Source organism: Hippocampus guttulatus, chromosome 13, assembly GCF_054856545.1.
Source record: "Hippocampus guttulatus isolate MCC_2025c chromosome 13, RoL_Hgut_1.0, whole genome shotgun sequence".
In the NCBI taxonomy this organism is placed as follows: domain Eukaryota; kingdom Metazoa; phylum Chordata; class Actinopteri; order Syngnathiformes; family Syngnathidae; genus Hippocampus; species Hippocampus guttulatus.
The window spans coordinates 5,649,425-5,676,010 of record NC_141273.1 but is presented as its reverse complement, the minus strand read 5'-3'; the positions used below and the strand labels follow the sequence as shown (position 1 = coordinate 5,676,010).

The following is a 26,586-nucleotide window of genomic DNA, read 5'->3' as shown; positions in this document are numbered from 1 at the left end:
ATATTGAAATTCAACAGCGGTGTAGAAAGAGCCTTCAATCATCCATTATCTGTGCTCCAGTGATTACCATTCAATCTCCCAGAGTCCAGCCTCCTCATCACCAGCCGCTGAGCTAAGGCCAGCCCCTGAAAGAACCCGCATCCCCAATGTTGGTGTCACATTCAAGCATATCCAGAGATATTTCTGCGCCGCGTCAAATGCTGCTGGGAAATGTCACTGAAATGTCACTCATCATTCTGCAGTGGAATCTTTCGGTCCCTGATGTGGCCTTGGGATTTTGGAACTCTAGTAGGTCACCTTGTGACATTATTGGGCTTCTTTGTCCATTTTGTCAGGTGATGAGATTGCTCTTCAGTGCAACTAAGGCTGCATTGCTTTTGATAGCACAGACTTAATTGGTTGTTGTTTTTTAAAAGGAGGAATTAGTTGATTATTTATAAGTTGCACATTAATGCCTGTTTAAAAGGTTCAAAGGCAGTGTCTGCTCCCTGGCTGGCCTCGGGCAATTGTTCTCTTCTACAGAGTGTCCTCGTGCCTGGAAGCATTTGCATCTCTGCGCAAAATGGAATTTTCTGTATTGACAGACAAGACAGGGCAGACAAAGCCATAACACAAACAAAACAATTTAAGTATGCATTGCTGTGCATTGTCAGCCTCTTCAGACAGAAATCTACCTTTGATGTGTTAATACTCATAGGCTATTTCGTTTTCAATCGGTAGCTGAAGGGGCAGTGCTGAGACATAATGGCCAAATCTTGTCGTCTCATCACTGCAGCAGACTAGTCGCTTGTTGCAGCAAGTACACCAACACTCATGTTGAAAGTGATGCAAATCTCTTTTATAAGCAAAAAACAAGTTCTGTTTTTATAAGCTTAGCTGAATGGATTCATTCTTCGGAGATCACTCTGTGCTTTCAATATATGTGCATTCATCGTTGTATGTTTTGATACACAATGTAGCCTAATGCAGTGTACACCTCTTCATTAGTTATGTATAGCCTCTAATTACTATTGATGATTTGGGTACAAATCTATGGCTTTTTCTTATTCAAATGAGCCTTATTTATCCTCCGATTTCCAAACGAGGGGTCTTTGGAATTGGCCTTTGTGCAGGCTGATATAGCATGGACGCTCAAGCTACACCCACTTGTTTTTGTATCTGCCGAGTGCCGACTTTGACAAGATCCACTCTCCCTCCCCCTGCATCATCACCCGTCTGTGTGGATGTATAGCACTTCCCTCTCCTCCATCTGTTTTTGTCAACCCATGAAAAGGTCCATTGTAATCTGCAGGATGCACAGTTGACGTGCCACAGTCTTCGCTTGAGCCAGTCAAGGCGGTGCACCCAACTTATTCCACAATTTTAATAGGCCCAAACTCCGCCCCCAAGATAATTTTGAGTCCCTGGGCTCTGTGTCAGGGATCTTCAGCTGAATTGTTGTTGTTTTTTTGTTGTTGTTTCATAAAACCATGGTCTCCATCATCCCGCTTTCCAATAAAAGCCAGATTCTGAATAGAACTCTATCTGTGCCCGCTGGATGATAGCAGGCTCCTGATTAACCCTGGAGTGACTAGCTAATGTCATTGAAGGAGGGCCACCTGGCTGTGAGACTGTACAGTCAGCTGCCACTGAAGGGCCAGAATAGGAGACGACCAGGTGTTGGTCTCCAGCACCCGCCCCCCCCCCCCCCCAATTGTTGCCATGTAATAGCCTGCTTGACTGCACAATATAGCCTAGGGGCGAGGATTAGGAAAAGCTGTTGCCAACACAGAACTCTATTTTCTTGTCTTGCCCAAGGTTTTGTGTGGACATTTCTCTTAAGGCCCTTTGACACTGCACTTAGCACAGTGCCGCGCGCTGTCGACCAACTCATTCATTGTGAATGTGCGGACATTGTGCAGAACCGTCACTTGGAGGCTCACAGCGCGCGAGTCGGGTGCGGCAGGTGCACCCGAACTGAAAAATGTTCAATTCCGAGCAGCATTTGGTGACATCGCCGCGCAACCAGGTGTAGCTCACGGACGAGCATCAACTCCCCCAGATCCTGCTGCTCATCTCCTCTTCCTGCTTCCCCATAATAAGCAACGCAATTCATTGAAACAGTGGCACTGCGAGCTGCGGTGTACTTTACATTCCAGCCAGTGCGATAAGGCACTAGGCTACTTCCTGTTTAGATGTTCGCACACGGCACCAAATCGGTATCTTCATATCCATTAAAATAGTAGTAGAAAAGCTCAGACCTAATTTCTGGTACCCAAGCCCTCATTTAGCCCAAGTAGGAATTGTCGAAGTACATGCTGTATGTACGTGTAGTGGTTTGAAAAGAGTAAATACTGTACCATATTTTCACAACCATAAGGCGCACTTAAAAGTCTTAAATTATCTCCAAAATGGACTGCTGTTCTGTGATTTCGATGAGTGGGCCACTTGACTGACTGATGTTGTGCCGACACGCTGCTTATATAGAGGAAAGACGGACGTAACTGAGCACAGCATGCGGGCGTTAACGTGGGAAACGGGGCATGAAAGGGCAGGCCAAAGGCACGCCCCCAGTTGGTGCCGGTACGTGCATTGTGCAAAACAACATCCCAAAAATGGCACCTACGAAGAGACACGTTTACGAAGCACAGTTTAAACTGCAGGCTGTCAGTTACGTGGAACACCATGCGAATCGAGCAGCCGTGAGAGAATTCAAGATCAACTAATCCATGGTGCTTGGTGCTTTTGTTTTATGAAATGGTGCAATCTATTCTTCCGGGTAAGGGTGACCATGGCGCGGCAACATCCGGCGGATTACAAGAAAAAAACAGCCATCTTCCGCTCGTACTGCAGTAAAAAGTTCCATATTCTGCGTTACAGTAAATAAAGACAAAATACAGTATGAGCGCAAATGAAAGCATTCTTATGCCCCAGAAATGAATCCTCCCATTTCTATTCACTGTTGTGATCACATACAACCTCGCTCTCATCATTCACATTCACACCAAATGTTTGGCATTTTGTGTAAGGCTAAGCAGCCTAATTGGCCTGATGATCCTTTCTTAGTAAGGGGCAATGAAAGGGGCAAAATGTGCAGTATGTCTTGACTGGAAAGCAGATTGATATGCCTGCTGTTAACACATTACAATTACTCACTTGTACATGCCACAAGCGTCATTAAAATTGCAGAAGCTACTGTTTTGTTTTGTTTTTGTCAGAATATTTGATCAATGTTTTTGTCTGAACAGAGATTAAAGGGTTAAATCAGTTATTTGGCATGGCCTTCAGTTTCAACACTGCTGGTTAAATTGAATCTCTTGTCACATAGATTAATGAATGTCAAATGTCAAATCAAAGAACTTTTTTGGCGGAGGGATCCTTATTGAGGATCTGTGATGTTGGTTGTCTACAGTCACGTTTCCTTTCAGCACTGTCGCACTATTGAATTCTGTTAGTACTTTTGCTTTACATTATCAACATGTCTGAAACGACTGAATTTTGTCCTCTTTGAGGTCGCAACTATCGGTGTGGTATGGTAGTGCTAGGGCGAATTTAGCCATACCTAGGCGCAACCAGTATCGCATAATGGCAACATGACTGAGACATTACATGACTGGCAATGGCAGCAAGGCTCTCAATCATTTTGAGAAAAACACCTGTGATACTTAGTTCTTCAAGTACCACTATCATGACCAACAGCAGCTGGGTTGCCACTGGGTCATGAAACCTTTTAGCCGATGTGGCTAAGCAGCGACTACATTTACATGCAGTCAATATTCAGGTTAAAGTCAAAATTCCAATTTCTGAAATATTCCGGAAAACCCGTTTACATGTGTGTTAGTGGACTGAGTTACTCCCGCATTTGAAAATCTTGATTTCAAGAGCGACACACGGACATCGTGACGCAACCTAATTTCCGCTTGTTACTTTCTACTGTTAATAAAAGACATTATATTCATCTCACTCGCCAAAGGAATCAAGCAGCCGGTTTCCTCCTCGCTCCAAATGTGCGTTGCTGTCTCTGAGCTTTGCCATGATTGTTTACCTCTGCTTGTGTATTTCTGGTGAGTTGTGCGCATGGACATACAGACTTAACCACACATATACTGTATGTGTTTCTGTGCATTTTCGCCGTGGAGACAGAAAATAACGTGAAAACGAATCATAGACATCAATGTCCCGTATTTTCACGATTAAGTGTCCTTGGGTGTTTTGAAAGGCGTTTATAAATAAAATGTATTATTATTATTATTATTATTATAGGGCGCACTTAAAAGTCTTATATTTTCTCCAAAATGGACGGGGCGCCTAATAATGCTATCTAATCTATGCACCGAGTTCCAAAATCTGTGAATGTTGCTGTGCAACTTTGATGAGCGCTCCGCTTGACTATCTGATCTTAGGCAGACACGCTGTTTATATAGAGCAAAGGCGGACGTAACTGAGGACGGCATGCGGACATTGAAGGGGAAGGTGGGGGTGAAGGAGGACTCTAAAGGCACATCCACTAGTAGGTGGAAATCATGCCTGTACGTGGCTTGTAACTCCTTTTGAGTGTGGTTCGCCACAATATCACGTGCCGCCAATTTCGCCGCTGTCATATTACATGCGCCTCTCATGCATGAACACAGCAGAGACATCGTAGCCCAAATAACACAAAAACATAACTGTTGGGGTCAATCACACTTCCACAAAGATGTTTGGGTTTTTTTCGGGTTGTAGAAAGTAGCTTGATGGCAAACTGCATGTTATAGCGGTAGAAATGGGCCATCTTACTATTAGCAAGGAAGTGACAATAGCACCGAATCGCCACAGATGAAGTCAAAGCATTTCTATGACACGGAGGGGCAAGTCATGCTATTCCTTCATTGCATCAGCTCGTCTCTGTTTTAGCCCCTCCCAAAAACCGGGACAACTGAGATCATAAAAAGTTTTCTGCTATATCTGGCCAATTACGAACCAAATTGGTATCAGTTTGCACATGTTTTCAACACTTATCTTCCAACATGCTGTATTTAATGTATCCCCTCCCCACCCCCCACTCCAAAAATCACTGACTTTATAGATTCTTTCATGTTTCGGAAATGTTTTTGAAACATTGATTGGCGAATGATTTTTATTCATCATTTATACATTTAAATGTAATCATTGCTTTAGTTCATTTTTATTCACCTCCATTCAAGCACAGGCGTAATGTTTGAACTGCGCATAATGTTGCCGTGGCTTATAATAATAAATGCAAGTGTATTTTAGGAATAAAACAACTATCTCAATTTTTAAAATGCTTCGGTGCACTATGGTATTTTATTTTGGTGTTACTTGTAATAGCAAAATATTTTTAGGGGGTACGTATTGTAAAAAGTTAGAGAACCGCTGCCTAAATAGAATGACTGATATTTATGATATTTATATTAGGAAGTGTGCGGTCCTATGCGAACCCCCAGTAGCGCTGATGAAAAATTGTGGCCCGCTCCAGCATTTCAGGAGGAACGAAGGTTTGCGAGTGTTGGCGAAGATGAGAATGAGAATGTAACATTCACTACCTTCGCCATAATCGCAAACAGTCACCCCTCATTAGGATACGGGCTTTAAGTTTCCCATCCCTGCTCGAGAGGGAGCCCGAATACTACAGGTGCCACACTTTGAGTAGCACTTATAGAGAGTAGCCAAATATCTCCAAGATATAGAATACCATCATTTGGAATCCTTTCCAAATAATACATTGAAGAAACCTTTCGATGGCCTTTTCACTTTCTGAACTAGCACAGAGGTAAATTGAGTGGAAAACTTTCCATCTTTCCAGCACACTCGGATGTTGGAGGAAAGAGCAGGGGAAAGTAATCAGGAACATTTCAAGTCAAGGTCAAGGACCAGCTTGCTCTCTCCACTGTTTGGTCTTTGGCATTTTATTAAGTTCAAATTGAGATCAGAGAGATGCTGTGGCGCACTGTACCGATTCAAAAGAAAATGTTGTATTTTCACCTCTGATAGCTTCGATGGCAATCTTTGTTCTGGCCCAATAATGTATCCCTCTGGTCATCATCATCACTAACAAAGGACACCTTCAGAGAGAACTCTCACCCAGCCAGTCACAGAACTGTATCTGTTCATCTTCATCCCTGTCTTTTGTAGCTCGTCTTATTATGACTTTCGGTTCAAACACGTCGGAGGCCTGGGTGGCTCTTGGACTATAATAGGTCTGTGTTTGATTAATCATGTTCATCCATTGTATTGCACATCTAAGGCTATTGTGTTAATACTCATCAATGGAGACAGGCTCCTTTGAAAAGGAGCTGCATCACAGATGCAGTTCATGCGAAATACACAACACGCTCAGTAGGCTTTGATGGCCGTCATGATGTGCTCAATCAAATTGTGTTGAACAAATATTGATGCCCCCGGTGATGGTTGTCCTTACGCTTTTTTTTTTTTAATCAGAGGTGTAATTCTTTTTGTCAACTTGGGTCTGCGACAATCAACCATCGAGGGTCAACACATAACTTGGCTGTCAGTCTTATGATTTGTTGTGAAACAGGAATCGATTTTTAGTGCTCCCCAGTGGAATGGCGGATTGTCAGAGTCTTGGTGTGCTTGGCGACCGCTTCCTCCAGCCAGCTCATAAATAACCTGTCCACGCCAGCTCGCAGACATCCGTGTTTGTCTGCTGCTGTGGCGAGGCTTTGTGAAATAACTGATAGGCAGTGATGATGTCACAGGTTAGGAGTGATGTCGCAGTCATAATTTCCCATCTCGCTGTCTGAATGCCAGATGGACGATACAGAGGTGTGGAGGTTGGAGCTTAGAAGCTCTTGCTGGGTGAAGCTCACCCCTCAAGAGGTGTAATTAACCCAGGCTCACAATTTGACCCGACTCCTTTGGGGCCCCTTCTCTCCAGTTTCCTGGACTTGCTCCTGATTAGGCAACTTGCTTAAAACTCCCAGAAAGCAGATTTTTCGCTAAAGCCAGTCTTAAGATGTCTATGTACATCCATAAAATGGGCATAAACACCTTTGCTGATCATATTGCTTTCTGTAACACAGAAGGACATTTTCTGTCCTGGAGATGCAGCTGGAGGAGAAGCTGTTTAATGAGACACCCAAGTTTGAGTGGCTGCTTTTATATAAAGGGAAGCGGAGTACACACAAGCCCTTTTCTACCCTCCCATTGGCCGTTTCAGTCATCCAGGCCCTCACGTTATCCGTCTCAATCTGTTGGTCCTTCCAACGTTGCCATTATTATACCCGCATCCCTTTTTTTCGCTCTCTACCATTGTTTCCCCTGTCCAAATGTCTCTGTGTTCCGCCCCGTTTTCCCTGTAATCACCTCACACCTCTGAGGGCCTTCGCTGAGACGAGCTTCACACCTTCAGTCCTTGCTGTGACAACAGGTACTGCCAGGACTCAGCACCTGGCCCCCCTCCAATCAACACTTGCTCTGCCTTGCCCCTTTTCTTCCATGTTTTCTCTTCCTCCATATCATTTTCACTCATTGTGCTCTACCAAACCCTTTCACGGTACATCTTCTTTATAGGTGTAATTTTTCTGCCCTTTACGCCCTCACAGAGGTGATGTACCCACTTGATTTTCATTTGTTTTCATGCCTTCTGTAGTACTCATTTAATTGATGTGAAGTCATTCAAGTGGCAACACCAAATAGTTTTGTACCTGGCTTGTTTGCTGACTACAAAGGAGACCTTTTATTTGTTTACCGCATGGAGTTTATCCAAAAGGATCGGCAGGATTTGTATCATCGAGTCATAAAGACACATGAGCGCTAAAATGAGGTGGGACGCATCATACTTTTCAATAACGAAATAAAGGCCATGTTTGCGCTTGCTTTTCACCTGGTAGTCCATCACTCCTGAGCACCCCAACCACTTCCTCTTTGGAGGCCAATTATTTGACTGCTAAAGTCAATGGTACTGCGAGCTACTCATGAGTTCCTCTTCTCTTCAAGGTCAAGCTGATTGGCCCAGGTTAATGGGCAGATGTGGGGCTGAGAGAAGAGGGGGCGGGGTCAAGGACCGAGAGGCACACTCCACCTCCTTTCTAAACTGTGTCTTTTCACCACAAGAGCTCCTTTTTACTGCAAGCGCTTTGACAAACAGGATTAACCTTCGTTGTGGCGTGCGGAACCGAGCAGTGTAGGAGTGGTTTGCCGTCATTTATGTTAGACAGTCTTTTCGGGATTCAATGTGTGTTATCACGATAATCATATCCCAAAACATCATGTCTGTCCATCTAAACTATCTAAACATGACATTTTATTAAACAGAATGTTAACCAGAGAGACAGTAAAATAACAGATACATGGCTTATACATGTTTGGAAAGCATTGCAGTATGTTTGAATTTCAATGCAACATTTTCACATAGGACTAGATAGGTTTGGATTATTGTTTTTTTGTTTTGTTTTTTACCCTTTGTAAATAAAATAATACATTTTAAACTACTGTATGTATTTTATTAGTATGATTAACTTGGGTGGTCTTTGTGAGATAGTAAAATTGTGTGGGTGCTCTGAAGTATGATGAATGTGGAAAAAAAATCAGGAAGGGGACAAATACTTGTTCACATCAGTGGCTACTCAAGCTTTTTTATATGACTTTGTCAATTCAAGTACTTTTTCCAGATTCCAGTCGTGCTTTTAGTCAACTTCAGGCTGAGCTCTATAGGCTACAAAGTCTCAGATTGTGATCTCTTGTCTCTTATTTGTCTTTTGATCTTTGCAGCAAAAACAAAGTTGGATCCACTGTTCCAATACGTTTTTCGAAGGGGAGTGAATATGAACCATCTATGTATGTTTAAAGGCTGTTTGTGTCATCATCCAGTGTTGGCGAGCAGAAGCCTTCTGCCAGCAGGGTGCCTTTAGTATACAAAGACTGAGGGTTGCCGGTCAAGATGCTCTCCGGAGAGTCACCAGATCAGAGGTCAGCATTGGCTTTTGGGGAGAATCGTGCGTGTGTGGCTGCTTATGCGCAAATGGCTGTGTGTGAGCATGTGCGGAGAGGGCCGCCGCAATGGGTGGGTTGGACTAGTCCCAAAATGGATCCGAGTGGACAGTCGTTTTCAGGACAGGTCCCTATGGACGGGAAGGGGGGGAAAAGATGGAGCGAGTGATGAAGCTTGGTGCCGTTTGGCTGATGGGGTCCAGTCGAGAAAGAGCAGCCTGCTAATGAAGAGCCATCTGAGGCCTTCATTCACCTTGAACCTGGGCCACTGCTGTTGCCCTGACCTTGGCTTTGATCCACAAAATGCTTGACCCTTGCTTCCCCCAAGAGCTGCCTGCCCTCCTGCCATCTGGGCAGCACGCATGCACATCCTAAAATGCATATGTATGTCCACGCATGTTGACTCATATGCCTTTGTGGTCCGGCCGGTCTCTCTATCTCTCACTTACGAGCACATTTTAGCTTCATAATGCGTGTCAGTGCCTCAGTGACCTGCATGTTTAGAATTACTCGAAACCCCATTCCGGGCAAAAATCCCTCCCTTCATCCCCTTCAGTCTTACTACAGAGGTAGGAAGGTTAGAGCCCATTATCCCAAGTGTAAGAATGTTAAAGCAATAATATTTCGATATTCAATGTTACATGAAATTCTAGGAGAGCAGCATGGATCATACGCTTCAGTCGTTGATTATATTGCTGAACCAGCTACCAATGGACTAATGTGATAATTGTGCAATCAATTTTAGTGTTTGCATTGGCTTATCTTGGCTCTGTCGATGTCTTGCTTTCACTTGTATTCACATCACAGTTCACAGAACCTAGCATAGGTAGGAGTGAAGTAGGGTTCCTCTGCCTATCTTTGCAATTTGTGACTCCAGGGATCACTCCTGCTATGTTGCTGGCTTTGATGGCCTTATTTTCCTGAATTGGGGCTGATTCACAGAATTTGTTCATACCTTTGGGGCAAGTTGCAGCACTATGCTGGCTGCTGTAGACATTCTGAGTCGTTGAAGGTTACGCTGGCTCTTTTGTCATCAACTGGTATGCTAATAGGCTGATTAAAGAGTAATATTTCTATTACCGGTACTCTTTAATCAGTATTCATCCAAATGAGCAGATCCCTGCGTTAAGTGTACTCAAATCTGTGAACATTACAAACAAAGCCTTCACGTTATATTTTTGTTGCTTGCTTAGTAGTCCTGAGAAAATTCCAGATTAACCTTTTTTTCACAATGGTGTATTATTTTTATTCTACAGCAGTTGTAGGGGTTGATGTTTTCCTTGAAAGGTCACTAACTATGGACTGCGCGCCCCTGACATGGATATAATCTTTAGATTGCTGTTCTGGATATGTTCCGGGAGTGATTGCCCCTAGTTACAGCATGGAGGTAGCAGCAGGTGTGCATATGCAGGGGAACAAGCTGTACCCCTGGCTTAGTCATTAGAGATAAACAAAAAGAGGCGGCAGCATGCGAGAGAATGTGTGTGTGTGTGTGTGTGTGTGTGTGTGTGTGTGTGTGTGTGTGTGTGTGTGTGTGTGTGTGTGTGTGTGTGTGTGTGTGTGTGTGTGTGTGTGTGTGTGTGTGTGTGTGTGTGTGTGTGTGTGCGTGTGCGTGAGAGTGAGTGAGTGAGTGAGAGCACGCGCAAAAGAAGGTAAGATTACCTCTCACAGTGTATCAAGCCTGATTTCTGTGCCGCAATTTTTTACCCCCAGATAGCATCGTGCATTTACTTAAGTGAACCGATGATGACTCGTGTGTTCACTCTTCTGGAAAACACCTTTGTATTAGTCATCCCCTCGCCACATTTCTCTCCCGTGTCATGTACTGCTGTCTTTTGAACAGTCTCATTTTACTCATCAAATGTCTTTCTTCACCCACACGTATCCATTTGTCTAACTAAGATGGAGGGCCGCAGAACTAAGTAGTGGAAAAGAGGCATGTGTCAGAGTCAGAAGAGCGCCAGCTCCAGCTGGAGTCAATATTTGCTTTAGCAATCTCAATAACAGGCCCGCAGTCATCTGCATCTCTGATAATGGACGGCCATATGGCTCTGTTGACCCACTATGTGCTGAGGTTCTTCGTCTTTCTCCTCATCTTTCTTCCCCGTCATTTGTCGGCTTCACTCTCAACTTCTCTCATTTCTTTTCATTTACTCCTTCCGTCACGCGTGTTTGTCTTCCACTTATCGCCGAAATGGACACAATTGCGCACTCTTTTACAAACATAATTTCTCTTCTTTTGTCATCTGTAAAACCCTCTAAATGACCCACACCATGCAGAGCTGTGACCCAGGTTACCATGGCAACAGTGCCTGGGATGCCCCACTCCTTGTCCAACGTTGTTTCCAGTCTGTGACAGAAAGCAGTGCATCAGGTTATGCCTGCAAGACCAATATAACGCACAGGAGGGAAAGAGCGCTTTTACATGCTTACGCATTGTGTTGTTCAGAGTTCTAATGCAGACGCCCGTTTGGTCTTCAGCCCATGACTCTTAAAGCATCAATTTTCTTTCGAGCTTACCCTCCATTTGGGTCTTACGTTATTTGGAGTCTGTCCCAGCTCACTTTGGGGAAGAGGCATGGTCCACCTTGGACTGGTTACCAGTCAATCAAGGACACAAACAACCATCCACGTTCACGTTCACACCTCTGGAAAATTTAGACTCTTCGGTTAGTGTAACGTGCATGTTTTGGGAATGTAGGTGAAAGCCAAAGAGTACCTGCATGTGAGTGCAAAACCCAAAACCTGAGAACTGTTCGCCCGATGTGCTAACCACAAGATCACCGTGCTGCCTCGTGAAAATACATGTGCCAGAAAAATTGCACAAATAAGTCCTGCTAAACCATTTTGGACATCAATATACTTCTTGAATTATAACTATTTTCATCATCACCATTTTCATTTTACTGTAAATGGAATATGCCACCATACTTGATCTCACCTTCCTTTTTCACGCTAGCTTTTGTCTTTCTGTACCCCCTCCCCTGTCCATCTCTCTGAGCAGCTTGGCCATCTTAGCCGTTGGAGTGTCCCGGCTCAGCTGTCCGTCAACCCCACTTTGCCATGGTTTCCTCAAAGCCATTGGTCATGGCTGCCTTGGCCCTCGCTGTGGCGGCATGTGCCCACAGCAGGCCTCCTGCCCAGTCACTGTCTCGTCCTATCAAACCAACCCAGGCTGGAGCTCCTCGGCCCTGTCCAACCTATCTCAGCTCAACCTGGTTCATCCTTGGCTTTAGCTGCAGCCCAGCACCACCCCACGTCGGGCTCCCCTATTGGGATGGGGAGGGGAGGGGCTGTTGAACACTTTCCCTGTTGGATACTGAAAGTGCGCTTGTTAACATACAGTCAGTGGAGGATACATAGTGGTAAACAGACTCTGGTGACAATAATCAGTCATTGTTGAATACTACTTGCTGTCATCATGCCATCAGAGAGACATTTTTACTTCAGTAGTTTCCTTGAGCATATTTTACGCAGGCCCAGCCTCCATTCCACAACAGATTTGGCACACTTCATCTTCAATAATGACATGATAATGGCTGTCGGACTGTTTTCCACCCTCACCCGCAGCCATTTCACAGCCCCATTTATTTATTTGGACTGTTCCCGTCATTTTAAATCCAGCCATCCGTCTTGCTAACTCCCTGCCCAGGCTCCAGTCGTTGCTTGTCACTCTGAATTTCAAATGGCTTCAATTTTCCCCCTGATGACCCAGAAGTAGCAAGCAGCGTGTCAGAGAGGGTAGTTGTAGGCATGCTGTCTGCTGCTGGAGTTCTATTTGGGCGGGTGGGGGAGTGGTGGGGGGGGGGGGGGGGTAATTGCTTAGCGCTGTAGTTCTCATCTGTTGTCACACTGGGACCCGCATTTTCCGATTGTCACTGAGTTGTGACCCACTTGGCACTTCTATAGAAGTTAAAAAGAATAAATAAAATGCCTTACTCAAAAGCAGCCTTTGAAAACATAACACTAAACATACTTTGTATGTTATTGTTTTGAACATCATTACACATGCTTCTACGTGCCTTGTAGAGCATCTGATTAAGAAACTGAGGATGAATAGGACAACTGCCTGTACAAAAATGAATGTGCAGTATTCCCGATTACTTGCCATTTGCAGATTCACCCATTTACTGTTTTGTTAAATTATTATTATTATTATTGTTTATTTGTTTTTTTAAATCTGTCCTCTGTTATTCACTGGAAAAATCACATATTCACTGTTTTTGTCCTGAGGCCAAAGCTTGGTCTGGTCGATTAGTTTTGCTGTGGTGGTGCCAAAGAAGTATGTTGACATGACTTGAGGAGCTTCATGTAGGGCTTTGCCCCCATCTTGATGCATTCATCCATCCCTCCATTTTCTAATCACAAGGGTCGTGCTGGAGCCTATCCCGGCTGTCTTTAGGCAGCAACCGGGGTACACCCTGAAATGGTTGCCAGCCAATTGCAGGGCGCACATAGACGAACGACCATTCGTGCTCACAATCACACCTAGGGACAATTGGGAGTGTTCTATCAGCCTGCCATGCATGTTTTTGGAATGTGGGAGGAAACCGGAGTACCCGGAGAAACCCCACGCAGGCACAGATAGAACATGCAAACTCCACACAGGAAGGCCAGCGCCGGAATCGAACCCGAAGGCTGTGATAGGCTCCAGCACCCCGCAACCCTTGAGAGGATAGGCGGATCGGAAAATGGATGGATGGATGGGTTATATTGGGGGGGTCCATTCCTACTGTATATTCCTTAATGATTGTTACCCAGCTATGAAGAGAGGGCGCTCTACCTGGAAGCGATTGTCCAGAATCACAGAGAGGTCATGACATTTGAAGACTTTGCCTCGCAGGTGTTCTCTCCCTCCCCTGGCTACCCAACGAGTGGGACAGGTGAGAAATCACCCATAATGCACTTCCTCCATTTCAGTCTCCTCATTTTGTGCTCTTGTTTTCCCATCCATGCAATTCCTGTTTCTTCCTGATCATCATTATTATTATTTTTTTATTTTGCCTCTTGTCCAAATTGATCACAGCAGGAGAAACGCACCTGCCTGTGCTCATCATCTCCACCTTTCCTATTCCTCCAACTCTGCTCTTAAATATCAAACAACAGGCCTAGCTCTCCACTGACTTCAAAGACACGCTCCTCAAGCCACTTGCTGCAATGTCTTTCCCATGAATATAAGCAGCCATGTTAAATGGCTCTCAGTGTGTGTGTGTGTGTGTGTGTGTGTGTGTGTGTGTGTGTGTGTGTGTGTGGGTGTGTGTGTGTGTGTGTGTGGGTGTGTGTGTGTGTGTGTGTGTGTCACCATGAGATCATTCACCAACACTTAAGGGATCCATCCGGCAAACAGCAGCTCGCGGATGTCAGCACAGGACTCTTATCACTTCATGATGAATAGAATCAAAAGCATGCCTTATCTTGTTCTTCCTATTTGTACCAGCACTGATCGATCCACAGCTGCACAGAAATCAATACAGGATTGCACTTTTCTCCTCCACTGGGTCTTGACGCGCATTCTGAAGGGAGCGTAGTATACAATAGCACGGCATCGACCATTTATTTATTTATTTTATATTTGACATTTTTTTTAACTCTTATAAATCACCTTTATAAACGGTGACAATTCAAACCAGGAGACAGCAGCCATGGCTTTCAATAGCTGGTGGAAAATATGAAGTGATATGTGCTTGTGCTTTTTATATTTTTATGAGTAAATTGGCGACAGGCTGTTCTGCGAAACACTATTTTGCCACCTCAAGATTCCCTTTTCTCTCACCACATTGATTCAAGTTGATTGCTTTTTTTTCCGTGAAGTCCCACATTTTATACTGGTTTTAATATCACAAGGCTATTCAATCTTCTTGCAACACTTGATGTTTTTTTTTTTTTTACAATCCCAATGAAATGGCTAAAAGTAGGGTGTGTCTGTCTGTCTGTACGTACGTCTGCGCACTACAATGTACACCAACAACAACTTTGTTACTAAAACCAAAATGTTACAGGCCTGTCAAACATTTTTGTCTTCTGTTGTCCTGTTGTGCGCGTGGACCTGCGTTTCTCTCTGTCTGTGTGTCTCCCTGTTCGAGTGTTCTGTTCATGCGTGTCTGTCTGTGCGTCTGTCCCTCCCTCCGTGCTGGTCTGCTTCCCATTGCTGCCACTAACATGTCATCCATGCCTCATGACAGCGTGCAGGCGTTGGCCGGGAATGGTTTGGGACATGGAATACCCTTGGGCCAAACTGGACTGTAAGACTCTTGCTTTGCCTCCTCCACACTAGGCATGATGCCACAGCCACAGCCCACTAACATCTGTATGTTTGTTTAGGTCACCCTGGGAGTGCAGCATGATTTAGCCATAGCCCTTAGCAGGGGTCCACTGAAAGTCCATATGCCGCATGCTATGTGCCAAGTGCCCCTGCAGTGATTCGCTGTTGCGCTGTGGAGGTTTTAACGTTGCCTTACATAGCCCCGCCTCCTTCTTTGCTTTTGTGCCATCCTGATGGGTCAGCAACCTCCACAGTTCTTCTAGTCCCCAACCTGAAACTTGAAAATAGCATTACGGCCTCTTGCATGAGTTAGTCCATCCACATTCCATCCATTGTGCACTTTTTAATAGTCTTATTTTTTAATCATTCACCAGCGTTTTTTAATAATCTCAGCAGTGAGTAAAATGAGTGCAAAGCCCCGGCCTGAGATGCCTTCACACGCCTGGAGACATTGTCTTGTCTTGAGGAGCGTTGCTCCTAAGTGCCTTGCGACCCTGTGAACTGGCCACTGTTCATACTTTGGACATGCCTCACGGTTGAGCTTGAGCTGAAAATGGCACTGATTTTATCCAGTGGACAGCAGACCTAACGGTCTTTGAAATCTCACCGGAGGGGGAAAAAAAAGCTACTCAGTTAACCCTGAGTGATTGATGCTCAGACCTTCCAATGACAACTAACCTGGATGCCAAACATGCTGTCCAACCATCTTTTCAGCAGTGTTGTGTTCACTGTGCCGTGGTGTTTGTGTGTCTGTCCACTGCCGTCTCACGTGACGCTGTATTCTCTTTCCCTTTTTAGATTAAATTTATCTTAAAGGTCCAAATACTGTAAGTGACGAAGGTAAGCATCCAGGTCAGAGCAACATCTCCCTTCGCTCGTTCATGCATCCTGGCTGTTGTAACTCAACCCCACCATGCCCCCTTTCTTTTTTTCCCATCCACCACTAACCAATCTTTATTTACTGATCACACTGACAAAGGAAAGGGGACAGCGAAAACCAGGCTGTTTGTTCGCTGGGTGTCCTCCTGTCGAGGCCAGGCTGGTAATTGAGAGCGGTGGCGACAATTAGTACCTGACTAAGTAGCAGCATGAACAATACGGCTCCACTACTGGCCCTTGCTTCTGCATGCCGAGCGCCTTTTATCTCTTTTCTCTGCAAACGTTTTTCTCTTTTCTTTTAAACCCGCCTCCCCTCCCCCTGAATTTCCTCCTGTTGGAGTGTGCCTGTTTGCCTGCGGCAGACTCTGAGACCAACACCTGCCACACTGGAAGACGTCTTTGTCATAGGAAGCCTTGTTTGAACTGCCATCGAGGGCGCCGGTGGGACACCAAGCGACCCCCTTTTTTTTTTTTGCGTCCCCTCTGTGACATCCCACCGCTGTTTCCACCTGAAGCAGTCAGCAATCGCCTGCTCTAAATGACAACAACACTGACTCACTGGAACTTTTTGGACATGAAAATTCATTGTTATTTAATAAGGCCACACAAGCGACCGCAGTAAATAAGCAGCGCGTTGTGAGATATACTGCTGGTTGGAGCGGTATGTTTTAATGGGCCACTTAATGGATAGGGAAGGCTAAGTGGGTGAACTGCACCGCAATCACAAACTAATGAAACTTCTTCCTGTCTATCATTTGCCTTTGTGCTCGATTCAATTTTAGCATGTAATGAGTGTTTACTGTAGGAATTAGCGTCGAATAATACAGGAATGCAGGATATGAACTGCCCATAAGGCCGGCCCCCATGTTTAGCTGAACCCATCCCCTTTTTTTTTCCCTTTCCATATTCATATGCAGATTGGAGAATGTTTGGGACCCCCTCCCCCCCCCCCACACCCACCCTCCACACACACACACCTCCCCTCACACACCCACTGTTTTATCCAAAGCGCCGGCCCCTGGGTGCTACTGGTGTCCACTGTGCTGCTGAGTGTCTGTTACTCCAGCCATCTGCCATTCCTTTTAGCCGCTGCAACTCGAGATACTCCGCTTAAAAAAAAAAAAAAAACGGCAGCAAATAAAAGAACGGGGAAAGAAAATAGGCAACCAGATGCTTTCCCAACAAAGCCGAGGAGTTGTTTAAACTTGCGTCATGGGGTAAAAGGCGGGCAGGGGGCTCCAGGTTGACTGAGGAAGTCAGGTCGTCGCTCACAACTTTTGATTGTCCTCGCCAACATGTCATGACCACCTCCCTGCCGGTTCCATAATTATTGATGTGCGGCTTTTGGGGGCAAACCACAACAAGACGTTGATGTCTTTCTTTTTTTCTCCCTTAGCTGTCGCAACAATGGTTTCTTCCTTTTCTTATCATTTCAGCATCTTGACAATCTCGAAGCCAGTTTCTTTTTGCCTGACCTATACTGTCCTGAGCATGTGAAATAGTATGAACATTCAAAAATGGTTTACAGTGGAACCTCCAAAGCCCCTCAAAGTTGAACGTGAAAGCTGTTCATCCAAAGTCACCTTGACATGATGTCACGTATGAAAATGTTATACGCAGTGCTGTGCGTGCAAAAACAGTGTAATAAGAAAAACGGTTTCATTTCACAACCAAGGTTATTATAGCTCAAGAAAACTAGCAAGATAGCTAAAACTAAAATGAAACGTTCATGAAATCAAAATGAAACTGCTTTGAAAATAACCAGAACTGAAACTATATTTTGTGTTGATCAAACAGCCTCAAAATAACTGTTATTGTTTTCATCCTTGTCAATTAATTTCAAACATGAGCTTTGGGGGTTTATTTTTAATGCATTTGTTTCGGTAATAATTTCTGAAGAAAACAGGTGATATAGTCATTTAGGAATTCTAGTTTACTTTGTTGTAACAATACGGACCTTTTTGTTTTTTGGTTGTTGCTTTTTTTTTTTTTATCATGTGCTCCACAAATACGCCATATAAAAAATTTTAAAAAACGAAAACTAAAATTCAAAACAAATCAAACCAAAAAACCCCGCTCGAAAGACTCTTGAAACTAAATGAATTTGAAAAACAAACGTCACAATGAAATAAAAATGAACGATAATGAAAAGTCGTAACACTTGTCATGGGACATCACGTGGCCGTACCATCTCCCAAGCGTGTGGAAATATTTCACCAAAAATGATAGCGCTGTCACCGTCCCTTGCAAAATATGTAAATCTATCCACAAGCACAAAAAGATCGGGAATGGCTGAACTGCACTGCAAAAATATTACCATCGATTAATCGACTTCGGTTTAGCTTTCATCACATTATAGTAAAAAATAATAATAAAAATCGCGTCGTTGAACCCCCAGCAGCAACACATCCGACACTCGCGGGCAAATATTCTTTTTTTTTTTTTGCCCCGGAGGAACGACGACTACTGCTGGACATTATTTTAAGGCCTCTTCCTGTTGCTCTTAATTCCGCTGTAACTTCCCAGTTGACGTCGGTATGCTTCACTGACGGCACGACTCTAAATTTGGAATTGCAGAAGTAATTACGGTACAAAAGAATTTACATTTACAAGCATTCGTTTGTCCAAAATGTTCTTTACTCGAATTAAAATTCCGCCATCTATTGGGGGCGCCGAGTATTGAAGTTTGACCTCTCAAATGAATAAATGTATTACGATAGCAATCCCGGAAAGGAATTTTTTTCTATTTCCATTATTCCCGATGAGGGAAAAAAAAAATCCAAACAAAGTGGGTGTCCACCAGCCTCCCCAAACAGATTGCTTTCGACTTTGGAGGCTCCACCATGTTTACTTCCTAATGTCTTCATGCTGTCGACTGAAATCGGGGAACCGATGTTTTAGCTGCAAACGGTGGTTCAAGTGGGGCATTTTGGTTTGAGGGTGCGGCCGCATGCATGAAAAAGCCCTCTGAGATAAGAATCACACCGCCAGCACCATGTTTGTGTCGCTTTGTCAGCTTTTTAAAAAAAATGTTAACGCTCTCTGCCTTCCAAACATGTCACTGGCAGGTTCCTTCTCCGGCAGCACAAACACTGAAGTCTCCTCCTCCGCCTCTGCCGCCGCTACATCGGCAAACCCTGTTGACCAGGTTTCCCCCAACATGCCCCGGGCCGCCAGGAACCGAGTCTCAGGAAGACTCCGCCGATCGGCTAGCGCAATAAGCAAATCGTCCAATTGAGCTGAAAAGCAGCCTGGAAGCTCTGCCTGCAAGAAACTGTGTCATGTTTTTGTTGTTGTTGTTTTGTTGGCTCGTGGCACGTGAATCTGTAACTGGAGGGCAATGTAATTTTGAATTTAAGTGGCAATCACTCACTTTGTTGTGATGTTTCCTCTTTAAGCAGAACATTAGCCCGAAGCTGTTTCAGCCACTTTGACGGCGAGCAGTGTCATTTTTTTTTCTCTTGTGTCCTCTAATGCATTAGAGGAAACCAATCTTTCTGGGAAACGGGAGACTTATTTACCTTTCGCTCCTTTATGGTGACTATTAGTGACCAAATACTGACTTCCCTTTGAAAACCTTTATCTGCCTTTTGTCCACCTTCTTTTTGTATTTGTGTTAAAGGGTACTACTTGATTGTAGGGAGCCCCCAACACAAGTTTTGAATCATTTGTTTGGAAGCCGCCCTTTGCTGCGGCACAAGTCACAGCTGCACTTGCTGTTTTTGAAGCCAGAGTGGACAATCGGTGACATCTTTCTAACTCGAGTGGAACTGAAAGTTGTTGGATTCTTCTTCTTCTTCTTTTTTTTTTTAATCACTCAAAGGTTCCTTTTTTTAAACAGATTCAAATAGATTGTGCCATGATTTGATTTATGCAGCTCTGCTGGAATGAGAAAAGACTGCGTTTGTAATTGCATTGTGATGTTGTTAACATGGGCTCGTGTCCGGTAATTGAATAAGTTCCTGCTGTCTCTTTCCTCCTCCATTTGTTCCCCTGTCCTGTGGCATCGACATTCCAACATTCAAGCCATTGATTTTTTTTTTTTCCTGTCTCTTGGATCAACTAGCATTGAATGCTCTGGGGCGTATATTGCTTTAAATGTTATTTTCTCTTGTATGTTTCTTAGATGTAAATAGAGAGTCCTATTTGATTAATTATTTCTACTGTTGTGTTGTGTCGGCGATAGTTCTATAGTTGATACACTGATGAGCGTGTGTACGGATGAGACGGTTCCTCACACTGCCTGTGGAGTGTCTGTCCGCTCTGATGTCGTCCCATGGTCGTTCGAGACAAAACATGAAACGCCCTTCGACTTGTCTTCTTTAGCCGCGTGTGTTTTTCCCCTCTCCCCCGTGACCCGCAACAAAAACAACAGCAGATGGATTTGGAATGGCTGCTCCTCTTAATTATACGTGCGGCGCTTCTCCCTCTTGTCTTTGCCTGCAAATGGAATCAAGTGGCTCCTCCTTGTTCCCATGATCCACAAGCTTGAGTTTGGCGTGGCATGCCTGAGGTGAACTCTCAGAGGCCTCCAAGCAACAGCCTGGCTGGCGCTCTCACCTCTCCGGTTGCCATGGCAGCCAGGTGTTCCCTACACACACGTAGGTACCCTCTGAGGACTCCACCCAGGCTGCAAAGCTTATCCCCATCTGGTGCGTTCATATGCCTTACTTTTCCACTCCTCCTCTCACATCGCCAGCTATGTTTGTTTGCTTGCTGGTGGATGCCAACATGCACCTACTTGAAGCTGGCCAGGTGTTTCTGCTTTTTGTCTATTTGGCAGAGGAAGAATGTATAAATCCCGACACCATCAAGGGTTTTTACTTCCCCTAAAAGGTCACTTAAAATAAACATCTAACGATTGTAGCAATAGTGATTGTGTGTGTGTGTGTGTGTGTGTCACTGCGGGTGTTTGAGCGTTTCTTGTATGTACGCGGTGTCAAATCTGAGGGCTTGATCACCTTCTTAATATAAATAGATAAATGCCAGTAATATATTCTTTGTATAAGAGCAAGAGGGGGATTTCAAGGAAGGAAAAAAAAGCTTGAAGATTTCGTCTTTTGTCAACATATCACATGTTTTTAATGACCTGCTATCTTTTATTAGAGATGTGAAAATTGAAACATTTCATTAAATGCAATTTGAAATTGTACTGCATGGCGTTTGTCCGTGATTTCTTCCTGATGGTAGGTAACCTCTGATTTGATCCGTCAGGGGTGTGTGTGTGTGTGTGCGCGTGTGTGTGTGTGCGCGTGTGTGTGTTGCAGTGCCGTTACTGTGGGCTTTGTGACCCGGGCCAGGCCTGGCTAGTACTGGGGTAACCTGACCCTCCTCCCATCTGTCCCCCCTGCTGCTCAACCTCGTTTAGAGGAGGCCTGCATAATGGAGCCTCACTGGGAGGTGCAGGTGCAAAAGCGCCAAGCACCTTCGGGTGCCGTGCCTCGCCTTTTTCCACATAAAAACGCCAGAAAAGCACTTGACCGTAATTTGAGCCCTGAAACTTGTGTGAGAACGAAGCCTAATGTTACCTCATTTTCACTCCTTGATAGGAGATATTTAGGGCTGTACGTCCTGGCTCCTCTGAGCCATTCTCTGTCATTATGATGTTATACATGACAACATCTGTGGATGTGGGGTGAGGTTCATAGCTGGTGAGACGCTGACATTCACGTTAAGATACTTTTGCAAATGTAAGCTGCCCAAACATCCATTGCCACTCAGTTGGAAGGCTGATAATAATAAAAAAAGGGGGGGGGGGGGGTTACCTGATGTTTGACAGAGTTTAATCTTCAGCGTTATGTATTGGTCAGGTTACGGGTTTTGAGAATTTCTTTATAGTTGGATGCGTCATCCAAGTTTGGTTTTCATTTGAAGCGATTTTTTCAAAAGCGCTGACCGTCGCTTCTGTGTCATTTTCCTCACCACGGTGCCAACAAAGTTTGTTTTCATGCGCAGTCAGAAGATGTTAATCTCCGATGCGTGCGGAAAAGGAGGGAGGAGCAGTCGAAAGGCTCATGATCGATGAGGTATGTTTTAAGCAGGTAAATTTGGCCTGGAGCAAGAATTGTGGTTTCTTAAAAATCAAAAGTTTAATACGTTTGTTATTTATTTATTTTTTTATATTTAGGGGGGGGGGTTGGAAAACTTGAGATCCACCGTTCTGATGTATTTTCTTCCTCATCTCTCACTTGATCTGCCATTTATTGTCAAAACTTGTAGAAACAGACACATGCTAAATTTATTCATTGACGAAGAAAAATTGCACGCATAATTAAAAGTGTCTGAAAACACGAAATTAGTGAAGAGGTGACAGAAACGGACACTTCAAAATAGCTTCTCCGTTGTGTAACGATCTTTAGCAAGTGATGGCGAGGTGTTACCTCTGCTTTGGGTGACAGATTTCGAAATCTGAGGGGAGCTTGGCTGCACTTTCGAACAGAAAGTCATTATTGGATCAAAACGAAAAACAATATAAAACACACACCAGAGAACTGCATTTTAAACAACCTGTCCTTAATCATTATTGGCTTATTTTACTCTTGGTGATGCACTGCGTGTGCCTGGCGTTATCCCACTCATAAGACCCAATTTTCACGCAAACTCTCCTGCTCACTGTTTTGTTTTTACTTAAGAGAAGCTAGCAAATCACTTCCAGAGCGCGGTATAAATCACAACCCGGAGCAAACGTCACGATCGCAATAATCTCTGAAGTGTTGCTTGATTAAAGCTTCTGCGGGTCACTTGACCTGATAAATCTGTAGCAAAAAAATAATGTAAAAAAAGTGAACTGCTTGACTTTACTGAAGCAGGGAGGTGGTTTACTGCTTCAAATATGAGGAATGATTTTCAAAAAAGTGTCCTCTGTCAGGTATGTTGGGGGGGAGAGGGGGGAATTTCTGTTGAGACGCGAAGTGGGCCACGAGAACTATACTTTAAAAACTACTTTTAAACTATACAATTTAAAACGCGGGGATCAAACTTTTTTTTTGTTTGCTTCGGCCCCCGAGTGTTCGTTGTCCTGGCCCATGACAACAAATACAGCACTACAGTATTTGTTTTGTGTGTTTTAAGTTTTCCAGATGACTTTGGGAGTCAGGTGCATGCTTAGAATTGTGTATATCGTGTGTTGAATTGATTTAAAATGTGAATTATAGGTTACCTGAGCGGATAACTTTTAAAATAATACCAGAAGTTGTTGTGATCTGCGTGCGTAAATACTTTTCCTAACCATACACATTTTAAACACTAAATGGTAGTGCATTCATTTACAAATGATTTCTTTTCGTTCAATGAATGCGTTGAATGTTATTTATGTGAACGTGAAACCACCTTGAGAAAGAAATTGTCATTTTGAAAATATTTTTTATTATCATTTCGATAGACAACAACAATATGCACATACAATCAAAGCGCTATAAAAGCCAACATTTAGGAAAAATAACATCCTTAAAAAAGATTGCATCTAAGTTAAGAGCTTCGTGTTTTTTTTTTTGTTTTCTTCTTTTCACAAGAGTTGTGGATCTCGATGATTAGAACCCGACCCACGACACTTGTCACAACTCATAAATTAGACAAAAAAAAAAAAAAGAAAACAGTCAATTTGGCTAAACGACATGTAAACTGCCAGAACGATTCACAAAGAGGGGGCGGAAATCACAACAATCACATCAATAAGTTACATAAAATCATTCGAATAAATAAATAAATAAACGAACATATGATGACAACAAAAATATTGCAACAATCTTCAATTGTAATCATAATAATAATAATAACAATCGCATTAAAATATGTGCCAGCGTTCAAAATGAAAATAATCTATGTTGACTCTTTAAGGCAGTTGTACAGCGGGATTTGGATGAGATGGAGGCTATTTCGGACTGTAGACTAAAGGCATTTGTGGCTCTACTCAACAGACAATCCTTCAGTCACACATTATTAAGACAAACTTGATCATTTTGTCTTTGATAAACAAAGCGACAGTGATCCATTTTTTTTTTGTTTTTAGAAAAAGAAAGAAAGGCTTTGACGGATTTCTGAACAATTCTTAGGTCTAGAAGCTATCATTGAGTACATTTGCTGTCCTAGAAAAAATAGCCTTTAACAGTCAAAACTAAACTTTTCCGTAAACTAATTTGAGAAAAGAACGTCTCAAAATAGGCCTACGCGTGTACTGTATCTCGTTGAAATCGAAAGAGAAGCGCTCAACAATCACTGATTGGCATAAAGGGAGGAAAGACACCACTTGGAACTGACAAACTTTTTTTTTGTTGTTTTCTTTTCTTTTCTTTCGAACCCCCTCAAAGTTTCCTTGAGTTGTTGGTTCTCTTCTTCCTCCTTGTCCAAAGGCACAAATTCTGCGTTCAGCAGGCGGGCCGCACGGGCATTTGGAGCAGGATCACCTGGCGGTTCTCCGACGGGTGGCACTTGTTTATGTGCCTGGTCAGTCCCGGAGAGCTGTACAGGGTGGCGGGGCAGTACTTGCACGGGTACGTTTGGGACGAGTGCATGAGGCGCAGGTGTCGCTCCTGGCCCGCCCTGCTGGTGAAGCTCTCGCCGCACACGGGACACAGCAGGCGGTCGGCGGGGCTCAGATTGAGGGGACTTTGGTTCGAGGCGTCCTCTGGGGAGGAGGAGGAGGAGGAGGAGGCGGGCGAGGATGAAGGTGGCGGCACCTGCTCCAACGGGAATCCGTTCTCCTCCAGAACTTTCTTTTGCACGACCTGGTGTCCCATGATGTGTTTTCTTAGGTATGCTTGGCGCTTGAACCTCTTCCCGCAGAAGTGGCAGTCGTACGAACCGTCGTCGGAACCGGACTCGGACAGACTCGGACTCGGGGTGTCTCTGTCGCTCGCGTCTTTGGCTTCTTCGGAGGCTGATTTGGGTGCCATTTTGGCCATTTCGGGTTTGGTGCCCTGCGTCGACTGGGGCGGAACTGCCGGGGCGCCGCTGGTTCTCGGCTTGTGCCAGCGGCGGTGCGAGGCGAGGTTAGCGGGGCAGCTGAACATCTTATCGCACTCCGGGCACCGATACTCGACCCGAACGATGCGGGAGCATTTGTGCTGGGCCAGGGAAAAGGGGTCCGCGTAGGCTTCCTTGCAGAGCTGACACACGAACTCCCCCAAAGGCTTGTTGGCTCCCGACGCATGCGCCCTGGGCTTCACTTCCACAGGACCCTCTTTGATTTTGAGCCCCAGCACGGGCGAGGTGGTCATCTCGTCCTCGAAGTTGAGCTTGCGGATGGCTTTGGGTTTCTTGGGAGCGGCTTTGGATTTGCGCTCCGTGCCGTCGGCTGCCGGTCTCTTGGTCCCGGCGACGCGATTGCTCAGTGCGGGCAGCGCGCCGCCGCCGGCGCTGCTGCTGCTGGTGCTGATGCTGGTACTGATGCTCGTCGTGCCGCTTCGGCTGCTGTTGCTCGTGCCGATCTTCAAGTCGACCGGGGCGTACAGGAGGTGATCCAGGCCGGAGAGTGAAGCAGGTGTCGGGAATGATTCAGCGGAAATGGGCGAGCCCAAATTGAAACTACGTTCAAAATACGCCCTGTCGTGCTCCTTGCTGATGGGCCGGGTTGGGCTGTACAGGGCTTGGCACGCCGTCTCGGGGTTGCCGAACTGGGCCGGCTTCTCCGTTTTTGGCACCGGCGCGTCGGCTACCGCAAGATCCGGCGATACCGTGGGGCGAGCCGGGCTGGACGCCCCACACATCGGCGGCAGGCATGGCTGGATCTGACTCGGGAAGGCAGCTCGGGTGAGGTGGGTGCAGGGCTCGTGGAGGTCGTCCTCGTCTGACCGAGTCCTGTAGGAAACATGTGCACACTTCTTGTTTCTTTTTACCAGGAATCCTTTGGGCATGTTGGCTGCGGGGAGCGGCGAGAAGGCACTTGGAGGATGCGAATGCAGTGTCGAGTATCCAGGGTGCTTCGAAATATGGGAACACCTGACGACCGAGCAGGGAGTTTATGTGCCCGTTGTTTGAAGCCTTCTGTTGCTGAAATGTTTTCGTCTCGAAGGCATAGCTCCACTCTTTTTATGGCGGAATGATGCTATTGTTCTCGCCCCCCCGCCCCCCCCCTGGTTGCCGCATCCCCGGCCAATCAGACGTCTGTGTGATCCCAGTGGAGTGGCGTGTGGGAGGGCCCCGAGCCCCGAGCCCTGCTTTTGGTGGATTTCGTTGGAGGGTGTGCAGATAGCTTAGCAGATGCACTGGCGGTTTATTGCATTAATGTGCGCGCCCAGCCCCTCCCAGACGGAGGCACACGCCGGCGCCCTCCTCTTTTTACGCTCTGATGGCTCTCCATACATGCACACGCGCCGTGGCTTTTGTGGCTCTCTTTTGGGGAGTGGGGGGGGGGGGGGGCATTTGAAGAAGGAAATCTCCAACATAGAATCAAAATAGGTTGAGACTATCCAAAAACACATTCCTGCTTGTTACATGCGGACACTTTTACGCACTGCAACACTCGTTAACGCGTCGTTAACTCGCAGCCCTATGGCAAACTACTTTTATGGGCCTTTTTC

The 26,586-nt window shown here is 45.1% G+C and overlaps 2 protein-coding genes across 6 annotated transcripts in view; one reads left to right on the top strand and one right to left on the bottom strand.

Moving 5' to 3' along the window:
• The window catches only part of ralgapa2 (Ral GTPase activating protein catalytic subunit alpha 2), an 89,589-nt gene extending 68,368 nt beyond the window's left edge, over nucleotides 1-21,221 (top strand). For 3 of the 5 annotated variants that reach the window (XM_086126787.1, XM_086126790.1, XM_086126786.1), the window contains 2 exons: nucleotides 13,690-13,811; nucleotides 19,138-21,221. In XM_086126787.1, coding sequence (XP_085982913.1) covers nucleotides 13,690-13,811; nucleotides 19,138-19,307 — 292 coding nt within the window. In that variant the 3' untranslated portion in view covers nucleotides 19,308-21,221. Of the gene's footprint in view, nucleotides 1-13,689; nucleotides 13,812-15,110; nucleotides 15,171-15,988; nucleotides 16,031-19,137 lie in introns of all 5 variants that reach the window. The other 2 variants (XM_086126791.1, XM_086126788.1) reach the window with 2 other exon arrangements.
• Nucleotides 21,222-23,417: 2,196 nt separating this feature from the next.
• insm1b (insulinoma-associated 1b) lies at nucleotides 23,418-26,098 on the bottom strand. Its single transcript, XM_086127027.1, has one exon. The coding sequence runs from the start codon at nucleotides 25,918-25,920 to the stop codon at nucleotides 24,433-24,435; it is 1,488 nt and encodes a 495-aa protein (XP_085983153.1). The 5' UTR covers nucleotides 25,921-26,098; the 3' UTR covers nucleotides 23,418-24,432.
• Between the last annotated feature and the right edge of the window lie 488 nt (nucleotides 26,099-26,586).

Coding starts and splice junctions, on each gene's coding strand:
- insm1b (XM_086127027.1), bottom strand. CDS start 25,920: ATGCCCAAAGGATTCCTGGTAAAAAGAAACAAGAAGTGTGCACATGTT.